This window comes from Hypomesus nipponensis, chromosome 13 (genome assembly GCF_054491055.1).
Source record: "Hypomesus nipponensis isolate SF chromosome 13, ASM5449105v1, whole genome shotgun sequence".
In the NCBI taxonomy this organism is placed as follows: Eukaryota; Metazoa; Chordata; class Actinopteri; order Osmeriformes; family Osmeridae; genus Hypomesus; species Hypomesus nipponensis.
This window is the reverse complement of record NC_140373.1, coordinates 9,158,413-9,176,819: the sequence shown is the minus strand read 5'-3', so window position 1 is coordinate 9,176,819 and position 18,407 is coordinate 9,158,413. Positions and strand designations below refer to the sequence as shown.

The following is an 18,407-nucleotide window of genomic DNA, read 5'->3' as shown; positions in this document are numbered from 1 at the left end:
AAGCGACAAATGACAGGGAGACAAGAACCAAGGTAGGTACTGGGGCGCACACAGAGCGACCAGAGCCCTCACAGCTGTCCTGGTTCCGCCCGGCCTCTCTGGATGACTGGTCTCATCTCTATGACCAGCCCCAACGGCGCACAGAGAGGTGTTAGTCCGACTCTTGAGGAGTGGGGGGGGACGGACGACGAGCGTGTCGGTTCATACATGCACGCCAAAAGAAAACCACATCGCAAACACTATAAAGACGCATGCCGAGTTTACAGTGCTATACGTGTCTACGTGCATCCCTCTGTTGTGACACAGCACGAGGACATTGAAGGAAAGATCCATTAAGCCTCTCTGGGGCCTCAGTGTGTGTCTGCCTGTCTGTCAGTGACACAGTCCTCCACAGCTTCCATCACCAGAGTCAATCCACTCCCCCCTTAAATGGCTCTAGATATCCCAACACAATGCAGGCACCCAGGGTGTGCGGGGGGGGGGGGGACTTGGGCCGACCATTCGAGGCCTAGGCAGGATACGATGCAGCTTTGACCCAGGTGAGACTTGGCTTTCCCTCCTCCTCTTTCCCCCCTCACACAGACACGGCGCTCGGCCACGAGGGCAGGAAAAGCGTTCACCGCGGCAGGCCTTCCTGCGACGCACCTTCTTCAAACGGGCCGGATCAAAAGGTTCCGTGTTGGAATAGCATGTTAAAACCTGGTTCTGTACTCCACCCATGGCAAACAGCTGAGGGTTTGGATGAGCGCAGGTGGACAAGAAATTAGAGCACTTCAAAAGAGTTTGGAGGCAGTGAGATAGCTGGAGGCAGTGAGATAGCTGGAGGCAGTGAGAAAGCGGAGGAGCGGGGGTAAGTGTGTTTGTGGGGGTGGGAGAGAGAAGAGGGAGAGCGAATCGTGTGTGTGAAAGAGAGAGGTGGTTTATGAGAGCAGAGGTCCAGCTGACAGAGTGAGTAACTCAGAAGGCCGGGCCACACCGAGATCTCCTTCTGACATGGATTAATCAGCCTCCTGGGAGGCAGGCGGAGCCGCAGCGTGACCCCCACCTCGCTGCTCCCCTCCTGGGCTTCCTTGGCAGGAAGATGGGGGTGGGCCTGGAAGACACTGCCTCAAGGTGATAAAAGCAAGGTAGGGAAATCTGTAAGTGTACAGCGCGGGCTGAAATGGTTTTCAGTCACTTGGTCTCAGTCACAAGAAATATATTTTAAAAAAGAGCATTTTAATAAAACAAAATGCATATTTACATGGCAGAAGTAACAATCCTTTAGCTGGTATAAAGCTGTACCTTTACAAAAGAAGGGGGAGACGGCATACAAAACCTGGCTTGAGGCAGGCCAGCTTCACCAGGAACACTAGTAACAGAGGCAGGCAGGCCCACTGTCTCTGCTGCCACACTGCAGCAGTCTGTATAGACTGTATAGAGTACCGTACAGTACAGGATGTAATACTGGACTGTATAGAGTACAGTACAGTACAGGATGTAATACTGGACTGTATAGAGTACAGTACAGTACAGGATGTAATACTGGACTGTATAGAGTACAGTACAGTACAGTACAGGATGTAATACTGGACTGTATAGAGTACAGTACAGTACAGTACGTAATACTGGACTGTATAGAGAGCACAGTGCAGTAGAGTACTGTACAGTAGAGACAGGACAGTACAGGTATACCCTTACACAGACTCCTCTGGCCCCTTGAACTAACTAAAGTCAAAATGTATTTTAAAGTAGCTAATAAACAGGTCATACTACAGCTAGTGGAAACCAAACAATACAGCTTTATCAGTTATTCACAGGAGGATATTATTCTTCAATATTCAGGGATATGTAAAAAAGGGATCTAAGCATTAGTTCAATGGTTTTGTTTTAAATAATGACGTAAAGGATATTTCGAATCAACAAATAAACAGGATCTTCAGTAGAAGTAGACACAAAATCGGTTTTCCGTTTGAACAACCTCGACTGTTCCTTCCGCAGTAGAGAGTGCTCCTGCATGTCCATCCAGCACAGTCGCCACATGGTTGACATGACAACAACAAGACAGGAGGTGCCATCCCTTTCCCAGGTTTCTTCCCTAATGTTGGCCTGAAGTCCTCTCCTATAGCCAGGGGTGCCAAGCCGGGTCCATGCGACAGAGGTTGTCCAGACTGTTGGCTGCAGCCACCAGCGTGTTCACCTTGCTCTCCCCGCCCTCAAACTGGGCAAGGTTGTGGAGGCGGGTCATGATGGCGGTGACAGCCTTCTGGACCAATGAGACAAGCTGCTGGGAGTCCATGTTCTCTGGTTGGCCAGCGGGGGACAGGGGCATGGATGTGTCTTCCTGGGTCTTCTTATGCCAGGCAATGATCTCATCTCGAAGGACTGCCTTCAGGATGCCATCGACCTATCGGAGGAGAGGGGGAGAATGGTCAGGGGGACAGGAAGGTGTTAAATGAGACACAAAAGTCAAAGGTTGTGAAATAGCCTAAGCGTCCAGGAGGTATGATGTAGAGAGAGACTGGGATGAGTCTGACATCTAACTAGCCACCTGGCTTGGACACAAACGAAACATCTGATTTCAAAGTCCAATTTGTAGATATCCGTCTCTCATCCATGGGAACATCCAGAACTACTTCAAACCAGAACTGGGATGAAGGGAGATGCGTTTTTACATCAGCGTGAGAAAATCAAACGAGAACCTCGTTTCATCCCACTTGTCCCCGTCAGGATGGGGATGAATTGCACCGCCATCACCTCTGAAGAGGCCTCAACTCTCACACTCATTACCCCAGCTAGCTCCTCTTGTCCTCTCCCCTGTTCTACACTGCGTGTGTGAGAGTGTGGAACCGGGAACACGGTCCCCAGGTGGTCCCCCTTCTCCCCCACCAGCAGCAGCACCTCATCCCCCCATCCCGCTCCCTCAGACTGGCCGTCTGGATCAGCGTCTCCCCCATCCCGCTCCCTCAGACTGGCCGTCTGGATCAGCGTCTCCCCCATCCCGCTCCCTCAGACTGGCCGTCTGGATCAGCGTCTCCCCCATCCCGCTCCCTCAGACTGGCCGTCTGGATCAGCGTCTCCCCCTCACCTTGAAGTTGGGCTGCGCGAAGCAGCGAGCCACGGCGATCATGGAGGCGGTGAGCGGGCCCGACACGCCGATGGGGGTCAGGAACTCGGAGATGTTGGGCGTCAGCCGGAAGGGCACAGGCCGGTTGGCGTCCAGGTCGCCCGAGGCGTCGTTGATGTCGAAGCGGAAGTAGGAGACGTTGAGCTTCCCCGTGTCCTGGAGGGAGAGGAGACGGCCCGGGGGATCAGGAAAGTCATCTGAATAGATCGATAGGAAGGCCAGCTCCAGATAAAAGGAGCTGGGGTGTGTGTGTGTGTGTGTGTTTGTGTCATTTCCGGCACAACAGAGTTTGATCTTCCAACATACGAGCCGTCTTTAAAGGCTGTTTTTCTGAGGCTTACTCCAGTCCCTACAGCCCTCTATAACCTATAAATAGCTGCTGTCCAGAGAGAGATAAATAGATAGACAGCACAAGAAAGAGGGGAATGGAGAGAGGGAGGGATGTAAAAGACGAAAACAAGCCTTTAACAACACAATGGTTGTTTTTATTGATCTGGGACACCAGACGTTGTAAAAAGCCAAACTATCACCAGGAGCACATCTTTAATGTTGCACCCATCCCCCACTGCTCGCTCTCTCAATATACATGCCCCCCCCCCCCCCCTCTCTGTCTCTCTCCATTCACCTGTCTCTTTCAGCCCGGCCCCCCCTCCACACACACACACACACACACCCCTGGTAAGTGAAGTGTTCCAGCCCGGGCCCCTGTGTATGTAGAGAGCAGAGAGGAGAGCAGCTGCTTCGTATGAGAAGGTGAGTGGCTCTGACAGCTTTATCAACACGCATTCATTCATTTAATTTCCCTTAAACCCCCCCCCCTCCCCCTTCCCCCTCCTCCTCACCACATCCATCTTCTCGCCCCCTCTTCTCCTCCCTCTATCCTCCTTTTTGTAAGGACCTGAAGATGAGAGGAGGAGGAGGGGGGCTTAGCTGCCCCAGGGGACTCTGATAAGCTTACAGACGGTGGACTGAGGGTGTGACTGGAATGCTAATGCTAGCTCCAGTAAAAGCCAAGAAGACATTTGAAGGAGGGGGGGGGGGGTAAGAGGAGGAGGGAAGAAGGGTCACGTCAGACGGATTTAGAAAGCCAAGTCCATCTTCACCCTGGTCAGCAGCATTACAGCAGAGATTTCAATCTTTAGAGTCAATGTCTCTGTGTGTGTGTGATTGTGTACCGCTCTCTGTAAAAGGGTCTATTTGATAAAGTGAAGTCAAAGTAAGGTAAACAGATGCCGTGACTCAAAGGAGCGTTGTGGTTGACAGTCATAACAACACAAGACTCCCTTCAACAGCACGTCAGAGTTCACACTTGGGGCTGTCTGGGGGTATATTTAGCCTGCGCTGCCCTGCACTTGCTCTCACTGTGTGTGTGTGTGTGTGTGTGTGTGCGTGCGTATTCGTGCTGTGTCTAATGGGATCTGTGGAGTGGAACAGGAAGAGAAGAGGTCCTAATGTGAGCGCTGGGCTGGCCAGCAGAACGGCTGTCAGCAAAGCCAGATGAGGATCAGAGAGGTCAGACATCACTAGCTCTGATGACAACACTGACAGCCAGCCAGGCAGCCAGCCAGGCAGCCAGCCAGCCAGGGAGGCAGGCAGGTAGGCAGGCAGGCAGGAAGCCAGCCAGTTACAAAAGGCTGTAATGGCGTGTTGTTGTCTTAAAAACTCATTTCCACTTCAATCAGCGCCGCTAATGCAGCATCAAAGACTGGCTGTACGCAGGCAGAAGACAGTTCACAGTCCACACACAATGAGTTCCGTCCATGTGACTCTCTGGTGACAAATGACATATCTCTTTCAAGGGCACTGCATGCAGCATGTGCTTGCTCTAATCACCAGCCTCGTCATACTGCCTCATTGAGGTGTGCCCCTCGTCCCCAAAAACAATAAAAACAAAACAAAATAACTGCTGATAATTACGACAAAATAGATACATTGTTACAACACAGCCAGGTAAAACAACCAAGAAAGGCTCACAAACCCCCCAGTCAGACAAGCTAGACATCAAGCTTTCCCCTTCCATGCATCCTTCCACTAAACCATCACTGGAGTCACCTTCCCCTCACATTCATCCTTGTAACAAACCCTCTATCTGTGTGTCTGTCTGTGGGTGTGTAGTATGACTGGCATTTGAAATCTGCTCTTCGAGGTGGCAGCAGTAGGAGTAAGAGATACAGAGAAGACTACAGGTCCACTAGGTTCTCTCTCTCTCACTCACACACACGGATCGATGTGTAGGGACGGTGAAGCTCCTAATGCATTTACCACAGCGATAAAGGATTAATGAGTGTTTGTCACACAGATGTCCTTGACTGGTGGTCATGCAACACGGGAGACGTGTTTATCAAGCTGCATGTCTGTGTTCCCTCTTCTGCAGTGGACTAAAGCTGTGTGTGTGTGTGTGTGTGTGTGTGCGTGTGTCTACCTGAGCGATCTGCAGCATCTCAGGGTTGAGGCGGTTGAGGTGCAGCATGAACTCGGCCAGGCCGATGAGGGCCAGCTGGATGGTCAGCATCTTCCGGAAGGTCCAGTAGTCGGTGGCGTTGGGGAAGGTGTGCAGCGCCCACTCCCTCAGCATGCTGCGAGGGACCATGTTCCCCTGCACCTCCTTCAGGATGTCACGCAGAACCTGGGGGGAGGAGGGGGGGTGTGTGAGCGTGGTGACTGGCCTGTGTGCTCGTCCGTTGTGGGTTGTGGATGACCTAACTGTGTTTGTGTGTATGACAGTGTGTGCGATGTGTATGGGTGTGTGTGTGTGTGATGATATGTATGTGTAGTGAAGTGTATGTGTGTGTGGTGTGTGTGCAGGGGCTGCTGAGGTGTGTGTACCTGGTGGCTGGCCTGCGTCCCCCTGGCCTGCACGGTGGCCAGGCGGTCGTAGTAGCGGGAGATGGGGTTGTCGTGCTCGATGCCCTTCTTGGTGCACCGCTGCTTGTAGATCTCCACCAGCGAGAGGGACGAGGGGTTGTCCTCCACCAGGCGCATCTGGGGGGACACAGCCACCACCCTGGGGACTGTGGAGAGAGGGGGGGGGGGGGGGGGAGGAGGAGGGTCAGACACTTCACGACTGAACTCGATGTATACTGCTTTTACACAGAGAGAGAGAGAGAGAGAGAGAGAAACACAATGAGATGGAGAACGAGAGGAGATAAGGGAAACAGACTGGTCCAGCCGTGCGTGGCCACGTACCGGTGAAGAACAGGTGCCTCTTGGTGGTCTCCTTCCTCTTCTCCAGACAGGGGTTGAGCAGGCGCAGCAGCTGCAGGACGCGCTCCTCTCGGCGGGACTCGGTCAGGCAGGCGTCGTTCATCACCAGGTAGGGGTAGATCTTGCCGTTGTGGCCCCGGATGTACAGGCGGCGGGCCGCCGTGTTGTGCTTCTGGACGATCTCCACCCGGGGCATGAACCTGGACACACACGCACACGCAAGGAAAGGTGAGGAAACAGGGACGGACAGCGGGAGGAAAGTGAGGAGGAGGAGCGTTTGGTCTTGATCTTTGATTGACTGGGCCTGTGCGGCCTTGTTTTACAATCCTGGTGGGAAGTGTCTTGGTCGCCACAACTTCCACTGCTTTTTTTCAAATGGGGGTTTTAAGGGGTTTAGGGATTGGGTTCGATTTGGTGTTGGGGTTAGGTTTTTGAGTCAACTTGAAGGATGTGTGTGCTAGTGTGCGTCTCCCCTCACCTGGCGATCTTGATGTAGTAGTGCGTGGGTTTGGGCATGAGGAACTCTCCTGGGATCTCCACCTCGGCGGTCTGCGCTGAGAAGTTGCTGAGGAAGCGACACTTCTCCTCGATCAGGAAGAACTTGGGCAGCTGCTTGGTCTTGGCCTCCAGGATCTTGATCCACTTCTTCAGCTTGGAGATGAGGTTGTGGAGCTTCATGGAGCCCGGGACACTGAAGTCAAAGTCTGGAGGGAGGAGGAAGGGAGGAGGGAGGGAGGGGGGACGAAAGAAACAAGATTGGTTGGAGAGGGGAGGGACTCAGATGCTGTCAAATGTAAAGCGTACTTGGTCACAATTAACTGAATGAATTAACTGATTCTCGTTAGTATAGTGTTACGGTCGTCGTTGTCTAGGGGGAAGTACGGTCATCAACTTTCACGGCCCCCCACCGCCTTTATTGATGGTTTACCAAGGATTCACAAACACACACACACACACTGTCCTACAGTCCAGTCCCAGAGATAACAAAGAGCATTGAAGTGGGAGTGTTGGGGTGTGTGTGTGTGTGTGTGTGTGGGCGAGTACTGAGGGAGAGAACCCTCCCATTGTTGCAGCAGAGTATAAACAGACATGTCTCTCTTCTTGTGTTATAGAGTAACGAGCTCAGTCAGAACTATAACTCATGCAAATAGCCTGCACTGTAATTGGATTTGAGAACTTTCTCTTCTGCCAAATGTTGTGTGTGCTCACATAAACCCATATGTTCCAGCAAACAAACCATATAACAGTGAGGGGGGAGAAGGGGGGAGACGGGAGGAGAACGGAGAGGGAGAAAGGAGGGTGAGGAGAGAGGACGTAGAGGGCGAGAGAGAAAGGCAAAGTATAGGGGGTGAGGGAGAAAGGACGAAAAAGGGTGAAAGAGAAGGGAGAAGGAGAAGCGAAGGGAAAAGGAGGAGAGGAGGAGTGACAAGGAGAGGGGGGGGGAGGAAGTGGGAGGGAGAGAGGGCGGGAGAGGGAGGGAGAGATGGATGGCTGGCTCTAAACCCCGTTTGTTCCGCTCTATAGATCGGCCTGGTTTGTCTCCAGCGTCCCGTTGCCGTGGGCACAGCTGGGGAGCGCCGGTCGCCAGGCACCCTGTGAGTGGGACGTGCCAACACAGCTGGCACTGCAACATCTGGAGCGCAGGAATGCCACTCGCTCTGCCACACACACACACACACACGCTCCCTCTCACACGTTCTCCTCCCCCTCCCTCATCCTCTCCCCACACTCCCTTTTCTTCCGTTCCATTCATTCTCTCTTTCTCTCTCCAGCTCTGCCCTCCATCCCAGAGCCAAGCACCATTAGCTCTGTTGGCCCCTCACTAGACCGGTGGCAGGACATACCAAGGAGAAACGGATGAAGGGGGGGGGGGGGATGAGGGATATAAGGAGGAAAGCGTGGGAGAGAAGGAGGAGGGCGAACTGAGAGGAGGAAGAGACTGACAGGCTGCGTGGGTGGATGGAGAGATGGAGAGGCAGAGAGAGAGACAGGCAGAGAGAGAGAGAGAGAGAAGGCAGTCATGAGAGAACTAGTGGCTGGGGGCCAGGCAGAGGGTTTGTTTAGGCTGTGTGGGCTGGAGCTGGAGCAGACAGGGCCTGGTTTTGACCACGGAGGCCAGCGAACTGTGGTTCAACCTGCTTATGTAACGGGAGGGACACACGCGCGCACACACACTTCCAGGCACACAAACTGTCAGTCATTCTGTCTCTGGGGGGCGGTTTTACACTGGATGGTCACCTGTCTAATAAGTAGATGTGGGAAATACATGGAGGCCTGCAGTGGTAGAGGATTACGAGCAGAGCTGCATCAATCTTGAAATCAACACTGGCTCAGAGCACAAACACGCTTTCACACACTCACTCCAAATCAAATCATCTGGTTCAGAACCCCAATTATGTTCCGGAACACCACTGTTCCGCCTGCTGCTACACATTTACACACATGGATATAACTCTACACACAACAAACATCCATACCTCAACCTTAAAGTAGGACAAATACAGTAGTCAGGCCCTTAAAGCTAATACCTGTTGATATACCAGGCATATCCTAGTGCCACACACACACACTGCCACACTGACCTGTGGTGAACTGGCCCTTCATCTTCTGGAAGACGGGGTCCTGCGCGGTGGCCTGGGCGCGGCGGGCCAGCGACTCGGAGGCGGCGCTGGAGAACATGGTGGACACGTTGGACACGTTCTCCAGGCCCACGCCGAACGTGCTCACCAGCTTCTTCACAAAGTTCAGCGTGTGCGGCGTGATCTTGGCGTCGGTCACCGCGCCGCTCTTCTCAAAGGCCACCGAGTAGCACTTGGCCAGACCCTGCTGGAGCTGGCGGAGCACCTGGGAGGGGGAGAGGAGGGCACTCTTTAGGGGTGGAGGTACAGGCCACATGGGGAGATAAGAGTTCCCAGGGGGGGGGGGGGGGGGGGGGGGGGGGGGGTGATCTGTAGCAGCGACCACCCTGCACGGTGACCAGGTCGTGGGAAGCCCCAAACCACACCCACACACTTCCTAGCCCAGAGGCTGGAGCATCTACCTCACCACCTCGACCTCAAAAGACACAGCAGGTGAAGCCAGGTGAATCTGTTCCCACATGGGGGGGGGCGAGAACAGAAGGGGGTGTGTGTGTGTGTGTGTGTGTGACAATGTGCCTCTGTCCCTGCCTGCCCACTGGAACGGAGTGCAGAGGCTGCAGCTGCGAGCCCTCTGCTCCAAATACACACACACACACACACACACATCTGAACCGCTCGCTTCATCCTATAAGCTCACTGCACCTATCAATCACCTGCCCCCCCCATACCCCCGCCCCACTCTGAGTCAAGCCCCAGTGCACATGCCCTACCTGAATCCCAGTCCCCCTCAACCCAACACTGCCCCCATATCAGATAGCATATTTCTTTTACACAACAGGGGGAAAAGTGATTCAATTACAAATGCCCCTTCCTTAACAGACACACACTGTCCCCAGTGTCACACTGTCCCAATGTCTGGCCTTTGGCAGGCCTATTCACACTCTGTTTTAGGGGTGGTGGCATAGGAGAGTCAACTACACAACTTCCTGGCTGAGTAGCATGTTCAGGAGCAGACGTATTCTGCCACGGTGAGCGCTGAAGACGACCAGGAGGCTTCAGGAGCTTGTTGCTGTCAGCCTCCCTGAGGCTGGATGACCAGGCGGTCTGGGAGCTGGACACAAGTCCTGGAGCCAGGGGAGTGGGCACACTTGCACCTTCTCACCTGACTTTTAGTCATTGTACAGTCTGAAGTAAATATACGATTAAACACTGTTCTACTGTATGCAACACTGTGATACTTGTAATGCTTTATATCGATCCTTTTGACGTTCATTTGACTGGGCCCGCTCTGACGTCTGAATTTCCCCTTCAGGGAATAAACACAGCTCTGGCTAATCTAATCTAATCCAACCCACCAGGTGGCACAGGAACAGAGCCCCTTCCCCACTCACCTCTTCGTGCCAGTTCTCTCTGAACCAGACCATCTGGTCCACGATGCCCTCCAGGGAGGACAGCAGGGTGGGGTGCAGCTCCCGCTGCATGTGCATGATGCGGCTGCAGCGCCACATGGGCGCCGTGGCCCGGATGGGGCCCGGGTCCGACGCAGAGTGGCTCTGGGAGCCCACCGAGCTGGGCTGCTGCTGGCCCGAGTCTGGAGGGGAGGGAGGGAGGGAGGGGGGGAGGGGTTAACCTGATGTTCCAAGCTTCGCTTTTTGGAGGACATTCTTGAACGAGGCTCCAGACTCACCGCTCTTGTAGCGCTCCCTCTGCTCTATCTTGAGCGTGAGGTAGAGGGTCCTGATGGGGAAGTAGACAGCCTGGGGGTACACCCTGCCCACCTGGAGGAGTCAGGACACACACACACACGTTACACCCCAACACCAGCCTCGGGGAGCCAGAGAGACAGAGGGGGCGGGAGAGAGAAAGCACTAATCGCTGACACCCTCGCCACCTCTGTAGCTAACCCCTCCGCTCGGGAGTTGGATCCATTAGCAAGCGTGACATGACAACCAGGTGTAATCCTCACAGCATCATACATCATTACCGATTCTCATACTTCTGTGGTTGTTATCACAACCCCTCATAAAGCCAGACAGGCGACGCTAGCACCCTTGGGCCCGGACAGGGAGCGAGGTACGAGCTGGAGATCCCCTGGTGAGCGGAAGACGGGGAGCGGAGATATCCCCTTAACCTGACACTGATGCATGGGGAGGGACCCGCGCTGGTCGAGGTCCGGACTGCAAGGACTTCTCCCCCCCTGAGGAGCCACCCTGTACCCCATTAGCCTGCTACTTGATCCCCTGGTCTCGCCTGGTCGGCCTTCTGGTGGAGGGTACGACACTGCTGTCATTAACACTTAATAGAAGTTAAGATGTGAAGGAAGGGGGAGAGACACAGAGAATGGGTGCATGAGAGACAGAGAGGGGGGGGGGGGGGAAGAGAGACAGACAGAGAAGGGAGGAGAGAGACATGCATGGGCTGTGTGAGGGGAGAAAGATGAGAGGGAGGGGGAGAGAGCGGGGAAGGGGGGGGAGGACTAAGTGGCAGTTAAGCTGAGCATTAAAGATGAAAGAGGAGGATGGAGAGGAGGAAGAGCGGAGGAAGAGAGAGAGAGAGAGAGACAGGGGAAGGAGAGATCACAGCGCTAATGGGGAGATGAGGGATGTCATATTTTGGCGCTGGGGTAAGGCCGGGAGCAGAGGGAGAGAGGAAAGGGGGGGGTGTGGAGACGGCAGAGGGGGTGAGATTCTCTGGAAGCGCGTGTGATTCATCTCTCATCTCGCCCCTGGGCGCTCCTCGCTCACCTTCATCAATATTTCACCGTCCGTTTTTAAAACATTCCGCCGCGCGGAGAAAACTCTAAATTATTCAGCGCGCGAGACTTGGAGATAAAGGCTCCCGTCCATTAGACGGCTCTCTCCTCTTCTACTATCTTTTACAAGGAGGAGAACCTTTCACCCTTCCATCAGCACAGGGGACGCCATGGAGCAGAGAGCTGTGTATCCCCAAATACGGAATCAAATCCCCTTACACACACACACACACAGACACACCTGTCGAGCCATTCCATTTCCAGCCGGTAACACGGCTAGCCAGTTTGGTCCCGTCAGGCTGTTGTGTCGTGCGGTGGATCAAGTCGTGTCCTGGCCAGCTGTCTATTTGATGTCATTCCGTCCATCTCTCCCTGTTTGCATGTCTGTCTCTTTCTGTCCTCCAGTGTCCTCCCTCTGTCTCCCTGTCGACTTCCCAGCTGGAAGGAGGAGCCGTTTTGCGGTATCCGACTACTCTTTGAAGATCACGCTCGTCAAATTGCTCGGAAATAATACTCCATTAAGGGAAGCAAATTAGTCCTCCATTTAATTATCTCCTCCCTCACTGTGACTATGCCTGATATTAACTTCTTAATCGTTCCTTCGGTAAATAATGTACAGAAGATGGAGGGGGGTGGGGGGGTTGGGGTCTCGCTGATGGGAGTTGGAAGCCAATAAATAGCGTTCCGAGCGACAGGGGAGAATTCAGGATGCTTAATTTGGTAAATGGGGGTTTCTGGAGAGTGGCCACTTTGGCCTTGAGTGCTGTTAATCTATCTTGATTAGGCAGACGGGAGCGCACACCCATGCCCATACAGACAGACGCACCGGCCACTCCAAACATGTACACACACACACACACCTGGCTGATGAGGTTGAGCAGGGGCTTGCCCTCCGACCCCACCAGGCAGGTCAGCAGCTGTGGTATCCATGCCAACCACTGGATGGGCGGCACCCCGATGCAGTACTTGTCCACGGCGTCGGCCAGCGTGTTCTTGTCGTCGAAGCTCAGGAGCCACAGGACCTGGGGGGGGAGGGGGAGGAGTTGAGGAGCGTGTGCTTTTAGCAGGCTATAGCAGCATCATAGACACTACACACACACACACTCGCCCCCACGTGGGAGGTTTTAGAGGGGCCTCTGATGGAGACATGAACCCCCCCCAGAGTGAGACGCCAGGCCACACAGATTGTGTATAATTACAGATAATCACCCTCCATCTCCTCTCATCTATCAGACTAAACACAGTCAGCTAGACCTGCCAGCCCCAGCCCCACTATAGAATTCCCCAAAATGCTACACTCTGTTTCTCTCTCATAATGGAATTCATTAGAAAAGGGTGACATAGCCAATGGGTACAGTTTGTGTTGTAGCAGTCTACAACGTTAGCTCTGGAGATAGCCATGGTAACCCAGATAGTACCCCATGTCTAGAACAAGAGAGATGCATAGCTAGAATAATGACTCAGGTCAGTTAGGTCATGTTCTTTCATTGTCTAAATGTCTTCCTCCATCCCCTTCATCTCCCTCTCTCTATTCCTATCCATTTTTCCTTTGTTTTACCCATCTTTCTTTCTTCCTCCCTCCCTCTCAGGAGTCCAGGTGTCTCCAGGGTTTAGAATCCCAGCGGCGCTTGTTCAAAGGTCAGACTTATAACTACCCAATGAGGACCTCATTCCACAAATGCCAAGTTGAAATATCTCAGTGCCGACATGATCTCACACTCCAGGTTTGTCCGAGGGCTGGGGCTGGGTGGGAACCCTTGACCAGGTTCATATCAACAAGGTCGCCATGTCCTTCTAATGCCTTGGCAGCTGGCCTGTGGTCAGGATCTGTGGTGAGCCTTAATACTAAGGCCTTCAAACGGAGGCAGCTGAATACTGGGTTGTCAGGAGGGCTGGTGAGGAGGGCTGATCCCACGCCTCCCTTTACTGAGAGTGAATTAGCCCCGGATCAGGGATGGGGCTGGTCAGTGTGTGTGTGTCAGATGTTGTGGGCTAGGTGAGTGGTGAGCTATGGGCCTCTCACCTTGGCCAGGTACTTGCGTGACTTGCTCTCGTTCTGGTGCCGGCAGGCGTGCAGGTAGCAGGTGATGGCCGACACGCCCAGGTGCAGCTGGCGGTCCTTGACGAAGATGTTCTCCAGGTAGTCCCCCCACATGGCCCAGGCCTGGCAGCAGAACCACACACACACGGGTCAGGCTTTCAGCACACACGAGGCTACGCTGGAACTACCCATACAAAACAACCCATGTATCAAGTCCGGACACACACACACACACACACAAACACAACCTCACCTTAACAAGCACGTCGTGCATTTGCACTGCTGCCGAGAAAGCCTTGTTGGCCTCCTCAGACCTGGAGAGGAGAGGAAGGAGGGACACAGGGGAGGGGAAGGGAAAGGGGATGTGTTGAGGCGAAGGTGGGAGTGGGGAGGAATGAGAGGAGAGAGAGGGTGAGAAGAAGCAGGGAAGGATAAACGGGTGGGTGTGTGACAGGGAGAGGGGAGAGAGAGAGAGATAACGAGTCAGAGAGAGGAATGAAAGAGGGGGAGGAAAAAGAAGTGCAAGATAGATTAGGACGATGATCGCCATCTGAATATGCGTTCCACATGAATAGCCATCATATTTCACCCCCCCCTCCTCCTCCTCCTCCTCCTCCTCCTCCTCCTCCTTCTCCCCCCTCCCCGGACTCGGCCCAGTATTACAGCGTAAGCATTTAAGATGGCGGGACTTATCAGTCATGGGGACTTTGTGGCGTTTACGAGGCGCTAAGCCGGCGGGTGTGATATCAATGTGGGCTGATCGCTGTTTAATACAGGGTGACACTCGGGCTTAGACGTAGCGTCTCAAGCCTTCCATCAGGGCTGTCGCGGGGCCGGGTAATGGCTCTATGGATCTGTAAACACCTTGACTCTGAAGAGCCCGGGGCTTAGACAGAACACTGCAACGATAAACTTGAGAATCCTTCAGGGCTTCTTTATCCAGGTTCGAGAATCTGGAACTTGGAATCATTTAAATAGCAGGGAACGCCAGGCAGATGGAGAAGGAGAGGGGGGCTCCATTTGACTGGAACGTTATCCTTTCTTTTTTTGCTGACATTGAGATGTATTCTGAATCATCAGCTGTTTCAATGCTCTCAATCCGCTTTGGGTCCCTGCAGGCACATGGTGTGAACAGCCCCCCTTCCCCCTCCGTTTAGGCAATGATTAATAAATAAAGGTTAGGCTGCACCACAGGACAGACCCCCTTCCACCTCCCCACCCTCCCTCTCCCCTGCCTCCTGTTAGGAATGTCAACAGGGCTCAGGGTAATGGCTTCCATTTTGGGATCGGTTCCAAAACAAGTGTGAATGTATTTTAAAAATGGCTCCCTGCCTATCAATTATAAGCCTTAAGAAAGCCAGGCGAGTGATGGAGGAACAGGGTCTTGATTGCTTGGGGGAGCCGGTGGCAGGGGTCCTACAGTAATTGGTTACAGGCTCCTAGTCGTCTTCACGTTGCCTGTGTCGGAGTCGCTTAACGGGCTGTTTGGGGCTCTGCGGGAAGTGAGACAACCGACCAGGGGTGTCAGGTTTCTCGCTCGCTTAACTGTTCTTACACCCCTCCCTCCGCCCGCTTACCCTCACAAACACACATACACACACATTTTCAATCACATGCACTTTCAATCACAACCCCCACATGGCATGCTCCCCCCAGACCCCCCCCCTTCCCCGTCGAAGGAGGAACTTAATGATTCCATTAGACCCTGCTGAGGTGCAGACACGGTTCTGCTGATCCCAGAGATTCTTGCAAATTGCCAGTGAGTTAATTATTCGGTTGCGTATATATTTAATAAGACGCCCCTAATTTGTCTTTCACCTCTGCGGGGGCAGGCTTGTGTCAAAGATGATGGGGAGAGGGGGGTGCTGGGAGGTGTGTGTGTGTGTGTAGAGGGGGATCATGCTTCACAGGCACGCCCTGCAGTGTGAACCTGTCATGGGCGCGTTTTGATGACACAACGATTGATGATGTCATCGTGTATCAAAAAGTTCCACCACAGGTGGTAGGCTCCAAGTCCAGAGAGAGGAAGTGACATACTTGTTGATCTGGGCCAGGAACATGCCCTTCAGGGCGTAGAACTCTGCAGTCATCTCCTTAGTGAAGTACTTGAGGTTGGTGGACTCGATCACCTCCAGACCCTGGCCCGTTCACAGGAGACAAGGAGAAACCAGAGAACATCTGGAATAAGCGCTTGTTCGGGTGAACTTCTAGCATATCACCCCCACACACACACACCTCCCTCCTACCTGCATGCACTCGTTCTTGCCCATGACTCCGGCCAGCTGCAGGTAGCACTTGACCTGCTGCCGGATCTTCTGGAAGCAGTCGACGATGGGCACGGTGGGGATGGTGTGGATGCGACTCAGGATGTCCAGGGCTACATTCACCAGGCCCTGACACACACACACACACACACACACACATACACAGTTTAAACACTTACAGACAATTCACCTGACTCAAAGTTTTGTATTCATGCCATCGGTGCAAAATCTGTTCCAAATACAGAACCTGGGCCAAAAGTTCTACATTGTTATATCCGCATCATCAGGCCAGGGGCACATCATGAGAACCTCAGCCAAACATTACATTTACATGTAGTTTTTTATCCAGGGCGACTTACAGTAAGTACAGGGACATTCCCCCCGAGGCAAGTAGGGTGAAGTGCCTTGCCCAAGGACACAACATCATTTGGCTCAGCCGGGAATCGAACTGGTGACCTTCAGATTACTAGCCCGATTCCCCACCGCTCAGCCACCTGACTCACTCAAACAGTGGAACCCAGAACCTGTCAGGAAACAGCCTCGTTACCTGCTTCCGGCCGATCTTGCCGTACTGGATGATGGCGGAGGCAGAGGCGTGGACGCCCAGCATGGCGTTGTTGGTGTTGGGGTCGTGCTGAGTGTTGTTCTCATACGCCGTCACAATGGCTGGGGGGGGGGGGAACGGAGAGAGGGGGGAGGAGAACAAAGAGAGAGAAAGGGAGAGACGGAGAGAGAGAGAGACAGAGAGAGAGAGGGGGGAGAGGAGGAGAACAGAGAGAGAGAGCAGAGAGAAAACAGAGAGAGAGAGAACAGAGAGAGCGAGAAAGAGTGAGAGGGAGGAGGAGAACAGAGAGAGGGGGGGGGGGGGGAGAAGACATCCAGACATGAATGGACAGCAGCACCTCCAGAGAGTGGGGTGTGGTGTGGGGGTACGTGAGGCTGCTGTGTGGCGTGTGCGGGCCCAGGCGAGGCTCCAAGGCGAGGGGCCATGAGCACGGCTGAGCCCCGGCTGCTCCACGCATCATCACACACATATTCTTTGGTGGCTGCTTCTCTAAATGCTTTCGGTCACAGCGGGACCAGAGGCGAGCAAAAGTGCGGGCGTGCGTGCGTGTGCGACGGTTAAATCCTGCGGAAAGGAAGAGTGCTCCGGAGAGCTGACATTTGGAGGAAGTCGGCGTGCTACGGAGAGCCTGAGGGCATCAGCTCACTGGAGCCTTTCAAACTAAGCGCCATCCTGTGACCACTACCTACTGAGTGTGTGTGTGTGTGTGTGTCCGTTGTCTGTGCAGACGGAGCAGAGCGGGGGCGTGGCCGTACCCTGGTAGTGGTGCTGCCTCCACATGAAGATGGAGCTCCAGTGAGACAGGTCGTCAGACACGATGGGCAGGCGGTTCCTCCAGGTCTTCACCACCGTCTTCATGTCGTGGAGGCTGGTGTTGCGGCCCAGGTTGGCCGGCTGCAGCCCTGCGTTGATCTGGGCCGCCTCCTGGAGCTCAATGATCTGCTGGGCAGCCTGGGGGAGGGAAGAGAGAGAGAGACAAAGAGAGAGAGAGGAGAGAGAGGGGTTAGAGAGGTTGCAGGCTAAGAGAGTGGGATGGTTGAAAAGGAGAGTTGGAGAAAGGCGGTTCAGCTGAATAAAAGGGAGACAGGGAGAGCGTAGCGAGTTGCAGAGAGAAGAAAGACAACACTGCAGAAAGACGGAAAGAAAATGAGCGAAAGGCGGGGAGGGCTTTTTTTTCGTGAAGAAGTCAAAGATGAAGAGATATGGAAGAGGCCAGGAGATTTGGGGGAGTGCCCGATCCTCTATACGACCGCAGCAGCATGACTGCTGAGCACCAGTCTATTCCAGGGTCATTAGCACGGGCTGCATTACGGGCTTTAGGGCCCTAAAACCCCCGGACAAGCCATCTCTGAAGAGAGATGGACAGATCAAAGTGACTTAGACCCCATTTACCTGTAGGGACGGCTACTTTACTGGGAGGTGGGGTGGGGGTGGGGGCAGGGACCAGAAATGATGCGAGCCTAATTGCTCATCGGATCGGAAAAAAAATAAACGAAAGCCAGATAAGATGGGAAAGTGTGAGAGTGATGAGGTGATAAGAGGTTCCAGTGGACTGCAGTGGGGCACTATTGATCGGTTTCAATTCCGCAAGGTGGGTGTATGATCAATCATATAATATCTACCTGTCAGTCAATATCCATACTGAACCCAGGTATTGTTGATTGATCCCTCGTCATTGAGGGGAATGACTTGATTCGGTCTGGCTGACACCAGGCTTGGCTGTGTGGAGGAGAGGGGGGCTTGACTGGAGGATATTTACAGCCCCTCACAACGCTATACTGGGGAGCTGGATTGTTTTGCTCCCTGCAATTGTAATGAATTGGAACACGCGCACACTCACAGACACAGATAGCAAAGTAGTTGCTCAGTTCCAATCCCTGCTGAGAGAAGATAGCC

At 53.6% G+C, this 18,407-nt stretch overlaps 1 protein-coding gene across 4 annotated transcripts in view; it reads right to left on the bottom strand.

Annotated features, from left to right (window-relative positions):
* Positions 1-1,197: 1,197 nt before the first annotated feature.
* The window catches only part of trrap (transformation/transcription domain-associated protein), a 55,487-nt gene continuing 38,277 nt past the window's right edge, over positions 1,198-18,407 (bottom strand). For all 4 annotated transcript variants that reach the window (XM_084669760.1, XM_084669761.1, XM_084669762.1 and 1 more), the window contains 16 exons: positions 17,267-17,462; positions 16,494-16,612; positions 15,929-16,075; positions 15,720-15,820; positions 13,936-13,996; positions 13,665-13,805; positions 12,502-12,663; positions 10,577-10,667; positions 10,281-10,480; positions 8,893-9,154; positions 6,789-7,014; positions 6,293-6,510; positions 5,933-6,117; positions 5,529-5,732; positions 3,068-3,262; positions 1,198-2,386 (listed from right to left, as the gene is read on the bottom strand). In XM_084669760.1, the coding sequence (XP_084525886.1) occupies positions 2,102-2,386; positions 3,068-3,262; positions 5,529-5,732; positions 5,933-6,117; positions 6,293-6,510; positions 6,789-7,014; positions 8,893-9,154; positions 10,281-10,480; positions 10,577-10,667; positions 12,502-12,663; positions 13,665-13,805; positions 13,936-13,996; positions 15,720-15,820; positions 15,929-16,075; positions 16,494-16,612; positions 17,267-17,462 (2,793 nt within the window). In that variant the 3' untranslated portion in view covers positions 1,198-2,101. The remainder of the gene's footprint in view (positions 2,387-3,067; positions 3,263-5,528; positions 5,733-5,932; positions 6,118-6,292; positions 6,511-6,788; positions 7,015-8,892; positions 9,155-10,280; positions 10,481-10,576; positions 10,668-12,501; positions 12,664-13,664; positions 13,806-13,935; positions 13,997-15,719; positions 15,821-15,928; positions 16,076-16,493; positions 16,613-17,266; positions 17,463-18,407) is intronic.